The sequence below is a fragment of the Leptinotarsa decemlineata genome, unplaced genomic scaffold, assembly GCF_025532065.1.
Source record: "Leptinotarsa decemlineata unplaced genomic scaffold, Ldec_3_MD MMD2_P_RNA_scaffold_2, whole genome shotgun sequence".
Taxonomy (NCBI): Eukaryota; Metazoa; Arthropoda; class Insecta; order Coleoptera; family Chrysomelidae; genus Leptinotarsa; species Leptinotarsa decemlineata.
The window spans coordinates 2,112,464-2,133,018 of NW_027412529.1; the positions used below are offsets into that span (position 1 = coordinate 2,112,464).

A 20,555-nucleotide genomic window follows, 5' to 3' on the forward strand; every position below is an offset into this window, starting at 1 on the left:
CCAAAACTAATCGCCGTCACTTTGAAATGCAGTATCCAACTCCTTTTGCCAATTATCTCTCACTGATAATGCCGTCTCATAAAGCTTAGTCGACTGCTCAAGCTCAGCCTGAGCTTGCATTCTCGAACGTTGATGGAATTGCTTATCTTTACCTATTTTTGAACGGAGTTCATCAGCATCTTTAGACATTCTAGCCAATTCAACCTTCGCTAATGCAATCTTGGCATCTAATGCTTCAAGAGTTTCATTATTAGCATTAATAGCTCGCTCACTCTTTTCAAGTTCAGCAATAGTCATCTGTGCCTTTACAAGACGGTATTTTGCTTTCCTTTTCATTTCCCCAAACCGATGGAGGGGACTGAAAGAAGATAGCGGTTCAGCTTTCAAATCACTCTTCATTTCTTTAGGAGTACCTTTTGGCTTCCTCTTCGATCTGTCACTTTTCGTTGCGGGTTTTTTCTGTCGCACAACACTTTTGGATTCTTTCTTTTCTTTAAAGTCAGTGACAATCGATGAAGATGCCTTAGTAACCTTCCTCTTGATTGTTCTAGATTTCTTATCAACACCAAGAGGAAGGGTAGATGAAGAGTGTTTGAGTGATGATAATTGCGAAACGATCGGATTTTCAATAATAATTTGCTCATTTGGTTCTGGCACATCTGCAAAGTTAACGAAGTCGTTAATATCAAAATCATTTATCGAATCTTGACTGGATAAATGTAATACTGGAATATTTTCAAAATCAGTCTGATCGATATCAATAAGTGGTGAACCATCTTCAGCAATCAATAGCGGCATAGAGCTCATGATTATTAAGGTCTGAGGAATGATATGTGATAGCAATAGAATGTGGATAGGAAAGGTGATGATGTTACTGAGACCTCACCATTTATAGAAGAAAATAAACTAGCGCATGCGCTCTTTCATCAACTGGCACATGCGCTCTCTCACTAAACTATTCACGCATGTAACAATCTTTGTCATTCAAGAGGAAAACTTTGTGTTGCATGCATGTATTTTTAAATGTTAGAAAATAATACAAATAAATTCAAAATATATATATATATTTATTAATAATAGAGGACAATAACGATAATAAAAAATATAAAATGAAAAATGTTAATATGTCTCTGTGGATGTGGAACGTTCTTTGACTCTATTCCTCAATAGTTGTTGCTCGTGCGTCAAACACCAACATTGAAAAAAATGGATTCTCCTATTGGGGTAGAGTTGACCAACCTTCTCACACAGATCCCAAGTACTTCTACATGCATTGCATACATGATTCCAACAATTCATGGAATATGTATCACAACGCAAACAACGTTGCAGTGGAGTTGGAACGGCAGCACAGGTACCGCAAATATTTCTACAGATACCTATATTGTTAAATATTATAGGTTCGGAACACTTCAGACACTGTAACTGTTGTTGACGATAATCCGATTTTGTTCGCTTCGGTGGATGAGAAGGAGGCGATAGTTGAATCCGCAACACGCAATCACTACACATACCAGTACATGGATTGATTGAATCCTTAGGTCTACTTATTTGACAAAAGTAGCACACAATAGCCCCTGCAATCATCATTGGGTAGACACACACTTTTGGTTTTTCATTCCACTCTTTTGGAAACGGCATTTTACTAATTCGATTAGAAATATTAAGAGATGACTTACAGAAACTCTGAATGCTCTCTCCTACACCTACGATCTCTATTTATACAAATCAACGTCATGTGAAAGTATAGTGGGATAACTTCTCCTACTATTCCACTCTAAACGAGTCAAGTGGGAGTCGCATCACCTCCTATATAAGTCGACTTGCAAACCTAGAGTTCATTCATTCACTCTCTACAACTGTGAGCAAACAACAACAAGATGAATTCTGCAAAAATAAATGCTGCATTAAATAGAATATCTGCTGTTGATGAAAACAATTGGATAGACGAATCAGATGATGAGGATGTCAATGTTCCGCTAGAGGAAGTGATAGTTGAAGCAGAAGATGTTGGAGTCGATGAAGATGAGATAGACGAAGTTGAAAACGAGGCCAACCAAAGCGACGAAGATGATGACGTGATGGAGTTTGAGAGGGTCATGGATGAAGAAGGAGATGATGAAGGGATAGAAGCTGACACAACTGAAGGCGATGGTGCTTTGAGGATCGGTATGCGAACGCTCAATGTCAGTGAGACACTGGAAGATCCCTTGGATTTGTATTGTGCAATGGATGCATACGTATTGATCAGCACAATAGATGGAGAGAACAAAAAACTATGTTGGTGCTGCTTTCGGTTTTATTCGCATAGAAACAATAATGGAGGGTGGTATGCCCATGTCAACACCCACAACACTGTCTCAATTATGGAAATGGGACAGAATTGGTGTGAAGCTTGCGAGAGGCCACTAACAAACTTCACCCGAGTATCTACATGTATTATATGTAATAATGTCCAACCTGTGGCACAATAACCGTGGACCTACTGGTCAAAAAAAAAACAACAGCCCTTTTCAGGGCTACATTATTCACACAAACAGTAGTTAGTTGTATTAGTATTCATAGATTATATGACAAATGAATACTTTGACTAATAAAAGTCTAAGCAATTTGTTAGTCTTTGAATATCTATACATTATATGACAAATAAATTACTACTTTGACTGAAAAGTCGATATTTGGAATTTGATAGTCATTGAATATCTATGCATATGATGAGTACTACTTTAAATGAAAGTTGAAGTTGGCATTTTGTCAATCATTGTATGCATATAATGATGAATACTTTTACATACATACATTTTGTTTGAGACTATAATGTTAACAATGGTATGAACCTGTTTCTGTTTGAAAGTATAATGATAGCTCTGAAAAGAGCTATATTTTTTTATTGTTTCAGTCTTCAATTGTAGCCCTGAAAAGGGCTGTTTTTTTTATTAATCCATGCAATGGTATGGACTAACGCTCCTCATCATCATCAGAAACAATGATGATTGTATCATCATCTGTATCTGATGATATACTGATGATGTCATCCTCATAATCATCTGAATCAGACGATATACTAATGGAATCATCATTAGCATAATTATCTAGCTCGTTATCCTCTAGATCGTCTAACTCATTGACATCCATCTCTAACTCAGCCTCTACTTCCTCTTGCATACCTTCTTCCATACGTGCCGGGAAATCATCAGGTAGATCATAGATACGTTGCAGCATTTGTGCAAAATTTGTACTGAAATGATTGAACGTTGAATCTATTCCATGTACCTGGATGGGGCCTGTACTCGTCATAGAACACTCTGGTACACTCATCGGTTCGGTGGTGGAATCAGCACTCGACATTGTGGAAGAATGATATAGAACTGGGATTGATGCTTTATTTATATTGGAAAAAAAAGGAGGGGTGAAGTGTAAATGTAGAACAATTCAGTGTTTGAAATTCGAAAGCAATAAGAATGACAATTTTTTTGAAATTCTAAGTGATTATTATTATGAGAAACTCTGAGTGATTATTATAAAAAAAACTAATAAGGGAGAGGGAAAAAGACACTGCCCCAACCTCGCAGTGCCTCGTGTACACCAACCAAAAAGTGTGTACTCCGTGGAAGGAAAGGAAAGGAATAGAAAGGATGGGAGAAATGAGGAAACGATTACATATCATCGTCTGAATTCAGGACTTCATCAATCAGGATAGGGGATGGTGGAGGACTATCATCGGACTCATTGTCAGCGTCACCGTCATCATCGTCATCGCTGTCGTCGTCGTCTGTGTTTCCGGACTGTGTATCCCATTCGTAATCATTCCGCCAATCATAGGGATCTGGATAATCCCCATCAGACAGGTCCGCTTGATCGGTTCCAGTAACGTGAAGCACTTGTATCCGATCATCATAAATTATGTCATCATAATCCATCGAGTGAGGTGCCGTCGTGGAGGTAACGAAACCTTCATGGATAGAAGCCCAGTAAGGATGTTGATGCGCTGGGTCACTGTACGGCTCAGTAGTTGAATCAGGTTCCATGTTGAAGGTGGCTGATCAACTGAATATTCCAACAGATAATTCCTACGTTTATACTTTTGAAAGGGAGTGGGGGAGGAGTGGGGAGGAGAGGGGATTAAGTGGGAATGAATTTCAAAAATGACATGAGCTATATTCCATGAAAGAGAAAATTGAAAATACTATATGAATTATATGAAATATACTTATTGATTTCATTATGAAACATATTTTCTTCCCAAGAGATTATTTACAATAGATTAGAGAACACAAAAATTGATGTGAGGTATTTGCATAGAAGAACTTGTAATTGAAATAAAAAAAAGGAAATAATAATGAGACGAAGTGAAGAAAAATGCTCCAACCATCGCATTGTTCAATGTGTACCAAACCAAAACAATGTACACCCTTAATTTCACTTCTTTTTTTTTTATTTTATTTTTATTTCCTAAAATTACAAACATAAACTTAAAACTATCTTAATTAAATATTCCTAACTAACCTAAAACTAATCTTACTACACTTACACTTAATCTATGGGAAAGTTTTTATGAAAGTCACTAACTTTTTATAAGTCTCTATCGAAGAGGTATCTGCTTCACACTTTTTCTCCAGAGATGCATACTTCCGATCTAGTTCGGCTATTACTTTTTCTGCTTCCCTCCGTCGGTTAACAATTTCAGCCATTTCGCGCTTCCTTTTAACCAACGCGGCCTCACTAGCTCGAGAAGCATGTTCTGCTTCCTTACATCTCTGTAGAAAACTGTCCAACATTTCACTAACCTCTCCGATAGGCTGTCGCACTTGTGGCACTAACACTTCAGGATTCGTCACCGGTGTTGCCAGCATCGGCGAAAGCGGCACCACCGACGGAGTGAATACGATGGGAGCCTCCTCCGATGGGGACAATACAACTGGTGGCTCCTCCGGAGAAGGCGCCCTAGGTTGTTCCACTACTGCTGCGGGTGGTGTGGAGGGCCTTAAGCTGTTTGGAGCGGTCGACAACTACCTGCATAAGGATTAGTCCTATTGCAAGTAGCTCGGTACTTAGAAATAGGACCAACCTTCGCTGCAGGTCGTTGGCAAACCTTCTTTACAGGCCTGACTTCCTCCTCCTCCTCGAATAAGTCAGGGCTGGTGGATCTGCACCTAACTCGCGAAGTGGATGCCTTCTCCTGCTCTGTCATAGGCATGATAGATGCCACAGCGTTATTTAATTCCTGAGTGTTGGATGCCATTCTAAAAATGTAAAATAATACAAAGTTAGTAGATGTAAAAAATTAAAGTACATTGTTAACTTACTCAAACTTAGCTCCTCGTCGTATAGTACACTGCTTCTGGTTGAGTATGGCTGGACTGCTCTGGATGACTGGAGTTGTCGTACTGAATGTAGAAGAACGTGCTCCTCGGGTATCAACATCATTGGGAGTGGAGGGAATGAGGTGGGGGCGTGCATGCGCAATGGTTGGAATATGGTGGGGCGAGAAATGGTAGGAAGTGGGCGGGGTGAGCAATGGTGGGAAGAAAGCGGGCCGCGCTCCGCGCGGCTTACGCCCCAATTCGATACGCTCGCGCCGGCGCGCTTCGCGCGCCGGCGCGAGCGTAATGGGGCCACCGCGCCGGCGCGCTTCGCGCGCCGGCGCGGTGGCCCCCCACCCACCACCCCGGGGGGAGGAGGGGGGGGTGGGGGTGGGGGGTGGGGGGCGGGGGGGCCGCGCTACGCGCGCCCCGCCGCCCCCCACCCCCACCCGCGCGCTTCGCGCGCCGTGAAACCTAACCTAACCTAACACCTATGACCCTAACCTACTGTATGTATTAATCTAATCTAACCTAACGCGGGAGTAAATTCACCATGTTGGTTCAATTAATACGTCATCTGTTGGTTTTGGTTTTGGTTCTATTATTCTAACATTTGGATCAATGTCCAGTCCTGGATATCCCAGTCCACCTGATGGCCTGACTTTATGGCTTTTCTCCAAAACTTCAACTCTCTCTTCTAGTACATCATACTTTTTCATTGTAGTCCCTGTTATGTTTGACATAGCATCAAATTTTTTATTTGTAGACGCTGTTATGTCAGACATTTTTATGTCCACATCATTTGTAAGTTTGTCAAATTTACGAGTGAAAGTTATCCGAGCCTCTGCAATTTTATCGTCAAATGCTTGACGGGCATCGCGAGCAATATTACCTATTGTGGATTGTATTGCAGCTTGTAGGGCTAGAAGTATAACCTCCTTTGTTCCGTTAATTTCCCCCTCAAGATATGATACAGTTACACAATCACTCTTGTCAATTGGTTCGCTTATATTTTTCAATATTTTTCTTTGCATGTCATAATGACCATCTTTTGTTAATTTAAAACCAATCCCGGGAGGACCTCGAATGACATTACCACCCAATTTTCTTTTTCTACCAAACTTATCGATTGTTTTAGACATTGTGCACTCTACGATGATTCTTTTCAAACTGGTATTTCTTTCATTTACATTATGCTATATACTTTACAGTAATTGGTTAGGAAAATAGAAATGAAACAAATAATATTTTTATCATTTTTTATTCATCTAAGTAACTTGGTAAAAGTGATACATATACAATACATAATACAATAATCACAAATAATCACAAATAAGAATGTTCCGGTTTGAAGGAATGAGCAATAATACTTCGAATTATAATTCAATTATTCATCTCTACAGTCAACAAATTGATTAGTTGGTCTAAGGCGCTCTCTTGAGAAAAAGAATGAACGATTTCAGACACCCAACGAATGTTATCATTAGGATCATTTCGATAAAATTCTATATCGCTATGACCCCATGGAAGAGTTCGAGTGGTATTCGGAATGATGAATCTCTTGTCGTCATGATACGATAAAGCGACTTTATTTTTCAATTCAGTGTAAATATCATGCAATACGCTTCTGAACGAGTTGATCTTCCTGAATATCATACCTCCCTCTTCAATGATTTTTTCATAGTCTTCACATGTCAATTCATTCTTTATAACAGATCGTTTCACACCTTTGGCCTTCTTCAGTTCACCATCAACAGATTTCACGTAATACGCTTTAGCACCTGTACCGTAAAAGCTGATTATTGGATCATTTGGGAATTCATCTTTGAAATTACCCAGAACTGACTTTGTCACTGGAATATTGAATTGGTTTCCTATTTTATAATTAGATGTATCGAACTTATTTATATTATTTTTGATAAATTCATAGAAATTGTCTGTATTTACTTTGAGAATAAGGGAGTCGGTATCAGTGTAGAGTAAGGACGCATCTTCTCCAAACTCTTGTTTGATACATCCATAGAAAAAATCATACATAACTGTTTTAGATAATTCTAGAATGGAAAATCCTAAATATAGTGGTTTATCATAATGAACTTTTACTCTAGCCAATTGAATGGCAACAAAATTTTCTGTAAAAATAGAGCATTTTTTAAAATTTGGTCGAGATATGAGACAACTAGCACCTATAGTTCTTTTTATATTTTCCCAATGTGTAATGAGTCTAACATCAATTCTATTGTCTACGTTTTCCATTGTTTTTCCATAGACTGCATTATTCATTAGTTTGTAGAAATCTTTTTCAGATTTGTTATTAGACCTATTACGCATTTCAGTATTCAAATCTATATAAGGCTTCATCCAACATGATTGCTTAAACCTCAATACTCTATGTGTGTTCATCACTATCAAACCATGATTGACAGCTTGCTGTAAGTTTCTATAGTGAACAATATATTTTCTTTTGTCGTTTAAATTTGGAATTAATTTGGGAACTTTCGATTTTGCATATGGAGGTATCAAACGTTCAACTAAGAATGGTAAATCGGAATGTTTATCATGAAGTTCTTGGGGATAATGTATATCCACTTCCAATACATATCCATAAGGACTATCGATATCCACATTCATTATATCAAGATTGAGAATTTCATGAGGTGCTAACCATGAAAATTCACCTGTTGGTAATGGTTGCGACATGCTGTGACCATATAGATTTGTTGCATCCAAATATGAAATGAATGAAGATGGTTCATTTGGATTATAATCCGGTAAAAATGTATTGTTTGCTTTATGTTTCCTTTCACTACATTGACTTATTCCACCACGAATACCTTTTTGAAAGAAGTGAACCATATCAATATCAGTTAGTAATTCCAATTCAATATTAGTATATTTCAACATGGCATCCCACGATAATCCGGGTGCAGTGAAGTATTGTGCCGGATCCAATTTATATTTATCAACAGATATATTTCTAAAGTTTTCAAAAATGTCACATAATAGTAACACATCTGACTTTAAATATAAATCAGAGTATTCACCCAAATCCTGACATTCGAATAAATTCCAAACAAGTTGAGCTCTCCCATAATCATTATCTGATATATGTTCACAATTGAGTTTATCATAAAATTGATTTTTGGTTGGAAGTCTTGGATGATTCAGTTTTTCGATGTCATCAACAAAACTATAGGGAAATACACCTTTCTTTCTCATCAAATTGAAATTTTCAATTTGTGGGAAATGTTTGCGCATCTCGATACACTGATCAGATGTTAAATTTGCACCTAAATTCTCCAAAGAACTAGGCATGAATCTGAAACTATCAATGAATCTCATTTTCAAATAATTCTTCTTCACCCTACCATCTTTATCCGTATAGGAGTGTGTAAAGAGATGTTTTGTGAAAGATATATATTTTTCATTAGTTTGTGGGATGACATCCACTTTATCTTTGTTTTTATACAATTCCTTTATGAATAAATGACAATCATATCCACTGAGATTGTGAAAAATTATAGGAATGAAATTTGGCAATTTAAAATTCAAATTACAAGATGAATGAGCAGCAGGGGACCTTTTTTTTCCTGTGAGGTGACAATGATCCCTCACTTTGACTTCGCCATCATTAAATTGTTTGGAACAAATGCCACAATTTGTGGCAGAAGCAAACTGTTCCTCTTCCTCAGGAGTTTGTACATCCATAGGAATAGGAAACCTGAGATGATTTTCATAAATATTTTTCAAATCATCTTCGATTTTGCTAACGAATTTTTGGGCTGCATCCACACCCCTATACGAAACAAATTTTGATAAATCATCATTGTATGAACATTTAATCAAATAAGCAAATGAATAAGGCTCATGTTTGAATGTCTTGATCGAATACGAGTATTCAGGATTTGGTTTAGTGGTTTGAATCGGCTTCAGTACTGATTCAAAATCTGCATACACTACAAATGGTACCTTCATTTGTTTCTCAAAGTTTTCAAAAGTTAGTATATTTTCAGGTACCGTTTTCCCATATTTATTGACTTTGAAATTGGTTGATGGTGTTGTAGTACTCAAGTGATTACAATCATTTATCTTATGACGTAATAGTAATTGTTCATTAGAAAAATATAATAAACAGCCATCACAAAAATATTTCTTATGTTCATGAGCCGATAATTGGCTTGAAACTAATCTTGAAAGATCTTTGATCCAACAATAATGATTATTACCGAAATCATCTGTGATAAGTAACAAATTGACATGTCTTCTAAGTCTTCTCTGAGAGTAACGTAATGGTCCAATTATTTCATACATTATTTTACCCTTCTCGAATTTACTTTCTAAACCGTACACATTAACTGAAATATCATTCTTGTCTTCAAATTTCACAATATCTTTCAACTTTACCGGAAAATTCATACCTGTTACATCTATGACTGTACTGAAATGTGGATACGATGAAACTTCTGATGTTCTATCGATTGCAGGATGTAGTGCTGAAGTGATAGCCCATGCAAAACAATGCTGATCTTCATTACGGACATTAACCACGGCCTTCCTACGCTCAATACATTCAGGCAGCTTCACATATGAACATCCACTGAGCGGGCTGTATTTATTAATGTTCAACTCCAGAAACATGATTTTTTCACAAGTCCAACCTTAAATACATAACAATATTACTAATCCATCCAATTAAAACTTGGTAGAAATGTTTACCTGAATCACGTTCCTGGAATTCTGTAGTTTGAGCGATAATCCCATTTCGAAATCCATCAAATAAGGAATTCAAATCAGTAGATTGATCAACTGTTCTATTCTGTGAATTAAATGATTTGGTTTCCTTCAGGTCTTGTGTTTGTAGAATATAACTCCCAAATACTTCCATATTCACTTTGATGATTTTGTGAACCCTGATGGCCGATTCCAATAATTCTATAACTTTCTGCCTGATTTCATTAAAGAATAACATGTAATCGGTGGAAACAATGGAACTCTGCACCCTGTATGTCGCAATCCGACGTTTGAAGGCGCTCTTTATAATTTGAACACCATCACTGAATTGAACACATGTATTATTCTTATGTTGTAGAGTTCTATTGTGAGAATTCACTTGAGTCAATGGAATCATCACATTACAACAATTACATGTGTACATAGGTGCTGCAGCGTCATCTAATCTCACTCGTTTCACTGATGGCCCTCCTTGGCAACTCTGGAGCTGATGACGACGAAGGTTGTCACTACGGGTAAAAGATTTACCACATTCACAAGAATACATTTTCTATGATATGTTCTCACTAACTCACTCGATGGAAACTGACATAACCAACACTCGCCCGCTTCTTAAATACCATAATCCACGTCGCCTGCGCATCACCGTAGAGAGTGAGGGTAGGTAAGGACACTTCGATGCATCCGCTAGAGATGCCTGACGTCACAGCCAAGCCCATCTCCCAATTTGATGCGAGTTGCCGGCACGAGCAAGCAGTGATCGTTGCGCTCTCGGAGAGGGCAGACGTTTGCACAGTCCTCGCCCGCCTGCGTGTCACCATTGATGGCGAGTCTGGGGCGTTACGTCACATCCTTCACTACATCGAGGGAGGTGAGAGCAGACCGATGAATACGCATTACTCTGCCACACGTCGTGGAGTGAACATGTCGCTCTCTAGCCGTTGAACGGTTATTGCTGTGACGTCACTCCACTACTAACTTGGTGCCCTCACACCGATGGAGCATTCATTACTTGGAGGATCTTCGAAGTATGCAGACGTATGTTTGTACATAGACAAACAAGCACATGATGAAACCCTGTACCGTGCATTCTCTAACACACACACACACATACACACACAAAATCTCATATGAAAAAAAAAAATCTGAACGATCCATGCACCAGACACTTCAAGGTCACAACGCCTTGACTTCACTGCACAACAAAAAAAAGCAAATAACACGTCATATTGGTGGGGGGAGGATTAGAACCGGGAAAAAATTTCTGAACGATCCATACACCACACCCTTCAAGGTCACATCACCTTGACTTCACCAAACAACAACCAATAAAAAAGCAATTAATACGTCATAGTGGTGGGGGGAGGCTTAGAACCGGCTCAAATCTCCTACTAATGACTTTCAATAAGTCTGAAATCAGAATAAATCTATTAACAAAATAGGTGCTAAATATCCATCGTTATAAATATTTGGTTGGTAGCTGTTTGCCAGATCGGAGCCATAATAAAAATATAATTTATAGCGTTCTCAGGAAGTTTTCCCACATGAACGCAGCTCTCAAAATGAAAGAGTTTTTGAACAGTGAAGTTCGAGGTGTACTGAGTTGAACCTCGAAACGATGAACAGCCACAGTCCGTCCGTATTTCTGATATGTACAGAGTTATATTCGTTACGGAGGAATTGGGGACACTCTATCATCTTAATTAAAAAAAAGTGGGAGATTCCCATTTTATTCGTATGAAAAGGTGGAGAACTAGAAAGCCGAAACCTCTCTTTCACAAAAATTAATCTCTCCTAAAAATATGCAACTTTCAATTCAAGCTTTTCATAATATTTACATTTACAACTAATTCAAAAAACTAAAATTCATGATATGTCGAAAATAATCATATCACAAAATCTAGACGTGATAAAAACAGTCGACCAACGGGAACAAATTCAAAGCATTTAAATCTTCATATTTACAATGTAATTTTCCGTAGGAGGAGGATTTCGTTGCAGACCAGTTGACTCCATTTTCCGAAGAAACTTTATATTTTTCCCATTGATTTTTAACATTCAAGTGTCACCTCCTTCTTGTCGAATTTGTAATGCTTCTTCCATTTTCAGTCTTACTCCTCTCTCACAGACCCTTTGAAATTTTTGTGTGTATCGAACTTTTGAATTTCGCCGGATTTGAGATCATTTGTTTCCCAAATAATTTAATTTCCCATTTAATACGACTTTATCAAACATTGTCAAGTTAACAGAATCTCTGTAAACGTAGATATAACATCATTAATCTTCAGGAGTTACATTGGATTAGGGAGAATTTATAATTCTCATGGATGGATGATATCTGATAACATGTTGAGTGGGTACTGTTTAGGTAGTTATCGTTTCTGCTGGTGAATTTTATCTACATTTTCTGAACGCACGGGGCTGTAGATATACAGAGTGTAATCAAAGTCAAGTCGACACTGTTGCTAACTATTTTATTATTGCAGATACGAATTCGAATCAGATGTACTTTTTTTGCTGATCAACGTGGTATTAACAGAAAAACATATCCCCTCTGTTATGGAACCTTGTAATGGACAAGCTATTATTTCTCCTAGACCACACTGAGTATAAAGCACTGGGCTAACAAGATGGACCGAAGAAGAAGGGCTTAACATAAGACCATCCAAATCGACCATAGTAGCATTCACCAAGAGGACTAAAACGGAAGGTCTCGAACCTCTAAAACTTCGAGGTGAAGAAATACAAGTGTCGGGGGAGGTTGAATATCTGGGAGTAATGCTAGATTCCAAACTGACCTGGAACCAACACTTGGACAGGATAAAAAGGAGCACTGATGCTCGCCAGACGCACCTATTGAAAAACATGGGGGCTAAAACCAGACATGGTACATTGGTTATACATGATGGTGGTTAAACCCATGATAACATACGCATCTCCGGTCTGGTGGTCAAAAATGAAGCAAGCGACCGCTATCAACAAACTAGGCAAGGTGCAAAGACTTGCATGTTTGGGAATGACGGGAGCAATGAGAACTACCCCAACAGCGGCATTGGAGACACTCCTGAATCTATCTCCTTTACACCTTGTGATAATGGGGAAGGCCAGGATGAGCCAATTCAGACTGGAAACCCCACCGAACTATAAAAGATCGGACCAAACAGAAATTTTGGAACAAGTGGAGGAGCACATATTTAATATGTGCACGGACCACATGACACCGAAGTACACGCCTAACACAAACTTCACGGCTAAAATCATGAGTCGTGAAGAGTGGACGACCATTAGTCATCCCGAAAACATGTTTGGAAAAAACACCTGGTATACAGATGAATCGGAGACCAAACATGGAACGGGAGCTGGAATATACCGGGCGGATAGAAATTTAAATTACAGTTATCCGCTAGGACTATACATATCCGTCTTTCAGGCGGAAGTGTATGCTATCTTGCAGTGTGTAAGGCTTATTAAATTGAGACCTCAAGGAAATGAGCGGACCAATAAGAAGCACACAGAGTGCTGGACAAAAGTACCTGGCAACAAACACAGTAGAACCTTCATTAGGAAACTGTCCGAGAAAAAAACCGATGAACTACTTCAATATAGTACCCATACAACAACGGATATCTTATGGATGTACGATGAATATCCATTATATATCCAATTTATATCCAAAGGATATCTCATGGACATCCATAAGATATCCTCAGGCCACCAACTTGGACGTCCATAAGATATCCGTGAAAGACGTCCATAATATATCCGCAAATGACGTCTTTAAGATATCTGCCATGGACATCCATAGGGTATTCGTGAGGTAAGTCCATAAGATATCCATTACGGACGTCCATGAGATGCTCTCCGTGGACATTCATAAGATATCCTTCATGGACGTGTATATTTTATATTGTTATAATTGATTTTGGTCGACATGTGTGGGACAATAGGTGACGAGTGTTTCCTAATAGTAAATTAAAACATTTTGGGATCCTTTGCTTTGCTTACAACAGCACACTTGTCTCGTCATTCCATTTGAATTCCAGGACATCGGCTGCGAATGCACATCTTCACCTGCAGCAGGAGGTTGCATAGCTTAATGAGGACCTGGAAGTTATTTCGAAGTGGAGTGAAAGTAGCCGGGTTCAATTCAATGCCACAAAAACCCAGGCATCGGTTTTCTCCAAAAAGATGAATGTCGATGGAAGAAAAAATGGAAGCGATTTTTATTTACGGTGCGATCTAAAGAATTTTCAATGAACGTTTTCGAATCGTCCTATCTGTAGAAAATATTTGGGGAAACTTGTATCCATAATAGAAAGCCCCCAGGTCATCCGTCCATTCCGGAAGAACAGCAAGTACAAATAATTTGTGAGATGGTAGTAAATCCTGAACAGTCTACTTATTCCGTCGCGAATGTTTGTGAGGTGTCTCCTTCTATTGTGTGGAGACTTTTGAAGCGGAATAGGTATCATTCATACAAAATTAAAATGGTACACCAATTAACTGAAGATGACCCTGATCGAAGAACAGAATTCTGCGAAATCATAACGGAAACCATTGCAAGGCATCCTACCTATCTCTACAATATTTGTTTTAGTGACAATTGTACATTTTTTAACGGCAGTTTTCACAGTCAAAATTGCCGTTATTGGAGTAACACCAACCCTCACGTTTTCTGGGAAACATATGCCCAATATCCACAAAAAATTAACGTTTGGGCAGGAATTTTGGAAACCATATCGTAGGACCTCTATTTATCGATCAAAATTTAACAGGAGAACTGTATTTGAATATGCTGGAAACTACTGTTGACCCTTTCATCACTGAAATCGTCGAAGCGAATCCCAATGAATTCGATATGGATATTGTATTCCAACTAGATGGAGCACCACCGCATCACTCCAGACAAGTAAGAAACTATTTGGATACTAATTTTCTCAGTCGTTGGATTGGCCGTCGAGGTCCTACAGAATGGCCAGCCCGCTCGCCAGATTTGACACCTTTGGATGTTTTTATGGGGCTATTTGAAGCAAAAGGTACGAAACTAAACCTGTTTCAATATTGGATATACGGCAGAGAATAATAAATATTTGTAGAGATATTGATGTTACTATGTTCGAAAATGTTCAGCGTGAAATATCGGATAGGCTGTTCATATGTCAAGAAGTTCGAAACAAACATTTTCATCATTTTCTGAACTGATCTCAAGCTTATTTCCTCATATTATGTAGTTAAATGTCAATGTATTCAGGTAATTATTAAAAGTTGCGCCATTTTGTAGTAGTTCAAGATATTGACATTACATTCTAGGTTGTGAAGCTTTTTTCAGGAGCTTCAAAAAAATGTATCACAAGACCCCCCTTTCCTTTTAATCTTTTTTCTCAGATGGCGCTCAGTCGCCATCTTGAATGTTTCATCTGTCAATTCCACTTCAAAATGAAGTATTCATGCATTAATTTCATTATCCCAATTTTCAATCGTTTGAGTTGACCCGTTCAAAAAATAAAAGGGGGGAACATTAAAGAAATTCACTTTATATCATAGAATAAATATTTATTGAGATATGAAGCTATAAAAAACGTAACATTGAAACTTTCGAAACAACCTAAGTTGATGAATTTTCATGATATTTTGAGTTTCCAAGACTTTCATTATATTTTGTTAAAAAATCCTCACGTGGTGGAGGTAAAAAGAGGCTATATTCGCTTTTTTTCGCACCAAAATACTTTAGGATCACCTAAAACGGTTGAAACAAATTTTGAAACGTTTCAAAATGCAGACCTGTTGTTGTTTTCATTTCCTTTCCTCCTTTCTATGAAAGTGTCCCACAATTGTTGTTCAATGACTGAGAAATAGAAAGCCATAATGCTGTTTATACCCCAAAAATCAAATTTCTTCAAAAAATTATCCCTTCAATTTCAAAAAAACAATCAACACTCTCTGCCACCTGCTAGCGAACAACTAAATACAAAAATCCAGGTTCGCCGACAAATAGTTTTCTTGCCTGCTAACCTTTTCCATCTACAACTCCGTACACGAGATGGCGATACGTCCTGCAGTCTCTGCTTTCATTTTCCTGCTGTGAAGCGCTTGCAGCAATGATCCGACGCGATGAATATGCGCGCTCAGCTGATGGCCAGGGTTGCCGCTGCTTCGATTTTTCCGCGAGATTGGGACGAATCCTAAATTCACTCTGTGACATATTTCAACTATCGACATGCCATAATAACCTGTTGCCGTTTCAAAAGGAATCGTGAAGAGCTTATCTGAGTCTTAATGAGATTGCGGAAAGAGGGAGGATCAATATTAGAATGAGGGGGTGCGTTCAAAATTTGATGTTGTGTTAATCCGTGTGAAATTGTTAGGGATGGGATTTACGTAATAACTTCTTGTGGGTCAAAAACTGCTTCTCAAATGGATTCCGTAAATGAGGGTTTGGCATTTACCACAGAATGCTCTGGTAAAAATTTGACAACAGAATCGTTAAAGAATTTGAGAAGCGTAGTCCCTTCACATTTTGTTTTATTTTCATGGAAGCATTATTTATACATAGCATTCTTTCAATTTTTAAAAGCAAATGTTCTGCAAACGCTAATGAAGTGGAGTTAAGTGTAAAATGATGGAAAAATATTCTCTATAATAGTAATCATTTGCCCTCAGATATAAGGCAGGCATTTTTGACCAACAAAATGTTTAGCTTAAGAGTAAAACCATTCATGGTTGATAGACCCTATTATAATTTGCGAGAGTTCTATAAAGAATATTACTGGAGTTTTTGAAGGTGTTTTTATATTCACATTTTAAATTTCTATACCTACATTTATATTTAGTTTTCACAAGCTTTGTCCACAAGATTCATCCTAAATGACGATTAAGTATACTATTATTATTAATAATGATAATAATAATGAAAGGTCTTTATTTCGATTTAAGGTATAGAGTATAATTAAGAAAAAATGTGAGCCGTCACGAGACTCCTGGCAGATATCTGAGTTATTCGCTCATTAACTCGGACGGAGAATAGGCCAAGCAACGAAAGATTACCGTTCTACCTCATTTCATAGAAATAATCAGTAATGCTATTCAACGTGGTATTGCTGTTCCGGTACTTGGAACTATTCCCCCTCCACATAAGTTTGATGAGATTATGAATTGCCCCAATTTCACTATATTCATCAGTCTCCTATCATGGTTAATTCGCCAGTGATTGATCCACCATTTTTTTCAGTGCGGTCAATGGACTCAGGTCATTCTTGCCCCTCCAAATATGAGCTGCAGTCCTCGTGGTTCTGGTTAGCTTTCAGTGGAAGAGCTGCATGAAGCAAGAGCCGAATCGATACCTCTACGAAACCCTTCATCACTTGGAGGGATCGATTGCAGCTTGAGAAATGGTTCTGATACAGAGTCTGTGAAACATGTTCTTCTTCACGAATCAGTAGATAGTTAACCTGAGGATATTGCGGAGAAAATTGGATAAGATAATTCAGGAAACACTGACCCATGAGACAGACCAAATATACGCGGACTTAATGCACAGATGAATACACACTTTGATAATGAAATAATATAATTAGCTTAGTGATAACTCGATAGTGTGTGTAGTGTGATTTTGCTTTCTTTGCAGGATGCTTCTCACTTTTACATCCTTTTCTACATCCTTAACTTATTTATTTAGTAAAACACAGGTTATGCACACTGTAGTAAATACAACTGTATACAGTATAGGTATTCGAGCTCAGTGTGGCGAGAAATCATAACAACGAACCGGTGGGAAAAGAATCGCACAGTCGCTTGCGTATGGCGGCCAGCAATCGGTTTTACGTGCGGTTATAGATTTTTCACATCGATAAGATCAAATAGTATGTACCATTAAGATGACATTGTTCTGCTATGTGACCAACCAGCAGCAAGCAAAACATAAATGAATTCATACAGAAGGAAATCATTCATTTGAGTTTCATAACAAATTGAATTGAAACAGAAAAAAAACACAATAACTGATTGATAACAAAAGAACAAATGTCGAACTTTGTATTACTAACTCACCCCACCTATTTACTAGTAACAAAGCTTTGAGTAAATTGGTTAAGACTTTCGCGGCTGAGATTTTCAGTGTTACGATCTTCATTCGGGTTTGAAGGCCGACGTGGTTTGGAACTGTAACCTAACCTTTCGCCAAAATGGCCGGCTTCTTCAGATGAATAAACCTCTGAAGATGAAGATCAGTCATGGTCCGAATTGAATGACCTGGATACCAACGACATGTGACACCAACGACAATGTTGTGATCGAATTTCCTCTAGATGGATTGGATATGAATAATTTTGCAGCTGAAAATGTTACTTCTTATCGTTATAATCTATATTATGTACTTTTAAATCACAGTGGGACTACTTACAGCGGACATGACACCCGTAAACTGGCACGTGGCACAAATACAACTATTCACACGTGTCACCAATTTCACCAAAATCAGTTGTGAGTGGAGAAGCATATGTCCTCTTTTATAGAAAAAAATGGAACGAAATCACACCGTTGAGATAACTGCAGGAAAGTTTCTTCATGCTCCTGTACCAATATATTTGATATTTATATTCAAATATGTATTTGTGTACCTGATGAGTTGAATTTTTATTGTTTCATTATAGTTCTAATTGCTAAAAAAATATCAAATGATAATTATGAATAAAATATAAATATTGGAAAAAAATAGGTCTTTCAAACGAATAAAAAATTTCGATGTTATCTCACAAATACTTTGTTTCATTCAAATTCAAATTAAGAAGCGCTTAAATAAATACTTCTCCATCGTTGAACAAAAATATGGGAGATTTCAACAAAAAAAAAACAACTGCAGGTTTTTCCGGGTTTTCCTGCAGCGCGAAAAAGCAAATGCGCCACTGGAATCAATGAAGTCGCCCCGGAGCGCCAATTGATTTTTATTGTTGTATTTATTTTATTTTTAAAATAATTAAAAGTAAATAATTTCGAACTCTTATGTACCTGTCAAGTATTCAAAAAATACAATTTATACTTCAAAAATTCTTTTTAAAGATATGCCGATCCACAGGTCTGCAAAAAAAGAATTGTTTTGATTTCGTTAGCTGATCTTTATGTAGTTTTTTGCGCTGATTTCAAAAATAACATTTGATACATTTGATTTTATCTATCACGCAAGGTTTGCCTACAAAATAAGCTTCTTTTGGTACTTTTTCGGCTGTGTTCTTGTGAATTTTCCCTTTTTAACATCCAACAGTAGTCTGCCATCATGTTAACATTCCACGGACCTTGGTAACTGCGTTCCATTTCTTTTATATTTTGATGGAACCGTTCTCCTTGTTCCTCACTTACAGCCCTCAAATTTTCGGGAAAGTAGTCCAGATGTGAGTGAAGGAAATAGACTTTGACACTCATGTTGCAGCCCAACATTTTGTAGTTTTGCATCAATTCAGCAACCAAAGTTTTGTAGTTTGGTTTTTTTTTTGTTTCCAAGAAAGCCTGTTATAACAAGTTTAAATCAATTCCAGGCATTTTTTTCTTTCAGTTCCATTTTAGTAGCAAAGCATTCATCTTTTAAGAGTTTTCTTATGTCAGGCCAAACGAAGACTCCTTCTTTTGGTTTAGCATCGGATAGACCAGGAAACTTCTCAGAAAGATACTTGAAACAATCTCCTTCTTTGCCTAATGCTTCCACAAACTGTTTCATTATACCCAATTGGATATGGAGTGGTGGAAGTAAGATTTTTTTAGGATCCATTAAACTTTGTTTTTCAACATTTCTAACTCCAGGAATAAGACCCTTTCTTATTGGCCACACCTGCTTGACATAGTGTTGTTTCCTGTCACGGCTATCCCATTCACATAGGAACATGGAAACTTAGTGTAGCCACTTTGTTGACCTATTAACATTGAAATAACTATCAAATCTTCACAAATGGTCCACTTATGATCAGAGTAGCTGAGTATATCAAGAGCAAATTCAAGATTTTCGTAGCATTCTTTCAAATGAACTGAGTGTCTAACAGGCACAGAAGCAAATTGGTTCCCATTGTGAAGTACAATTTTAAACTTTTTTTAGATGAATCGATGAAAAGTCTCCATTTCTCAGGTTCATACGTTCTGATGAACATTTCCATGACGCCGGGTACATTATTGTAGAAAACTAGGTCACCTTCTTGTGTAAAAAAGGGGACAAATTCCCTTTCTCTCAATCGGTACCATGAAAATGGAATACATACATTCCTTGTTCCAGTAGGAATTGGATTTTCCCAGTTTAGATTCGTTTTGTTATTGAACTAAATAGATTAAAACCGTATTCTATCTTAGATATACACTCACATTGTGTAGTAACTTGTTCATCATGCCAGCTCCATAATTCAGACTCAATTTACCGCTTATATTGGCTATATAATACAGAAAAATCGAACCCATACCGAACCTTAAAACCCATTTAATAAGAAAATTTCAGGTGAAATTTGTGATTTATCTATGCGTAAAGTTACATTCGGATACAAGTGAGAA

The 20,555-nt window shown here is 37.6% G+C and overlaps 1 protein-coding gene across 1 annotated transcript; it reads right to left on the minus strand.

Moving 5' to 3' along the window:
• Positions 1 to 4,827: 4,827 nt before the first annotated feature.
• On the minus strand, positions 4,828 to 19,740 carry LOC141487477 (uncharacterized). The gene is made up of 3 exons (XM_074186563.1): positions 19,631 to 19,740; positions 5,307 to 5,759; positions 4,828 to 5,243 (listed from the first exon to the last, which is right to left on the minus strand). The coding sequence occupies exons 1-3, from the start codon at positions 19,738 to 19,740 to the stop codon at positions 4,985 to 4,987; spliced, it is 822 nt and encodes a 273-aa protein (XP_074042664.1). The 3' UTR covers positions 4,828 to 4,984.
• Positions 19,741 to 20,555: the final 815 nt, after the last annotated feature.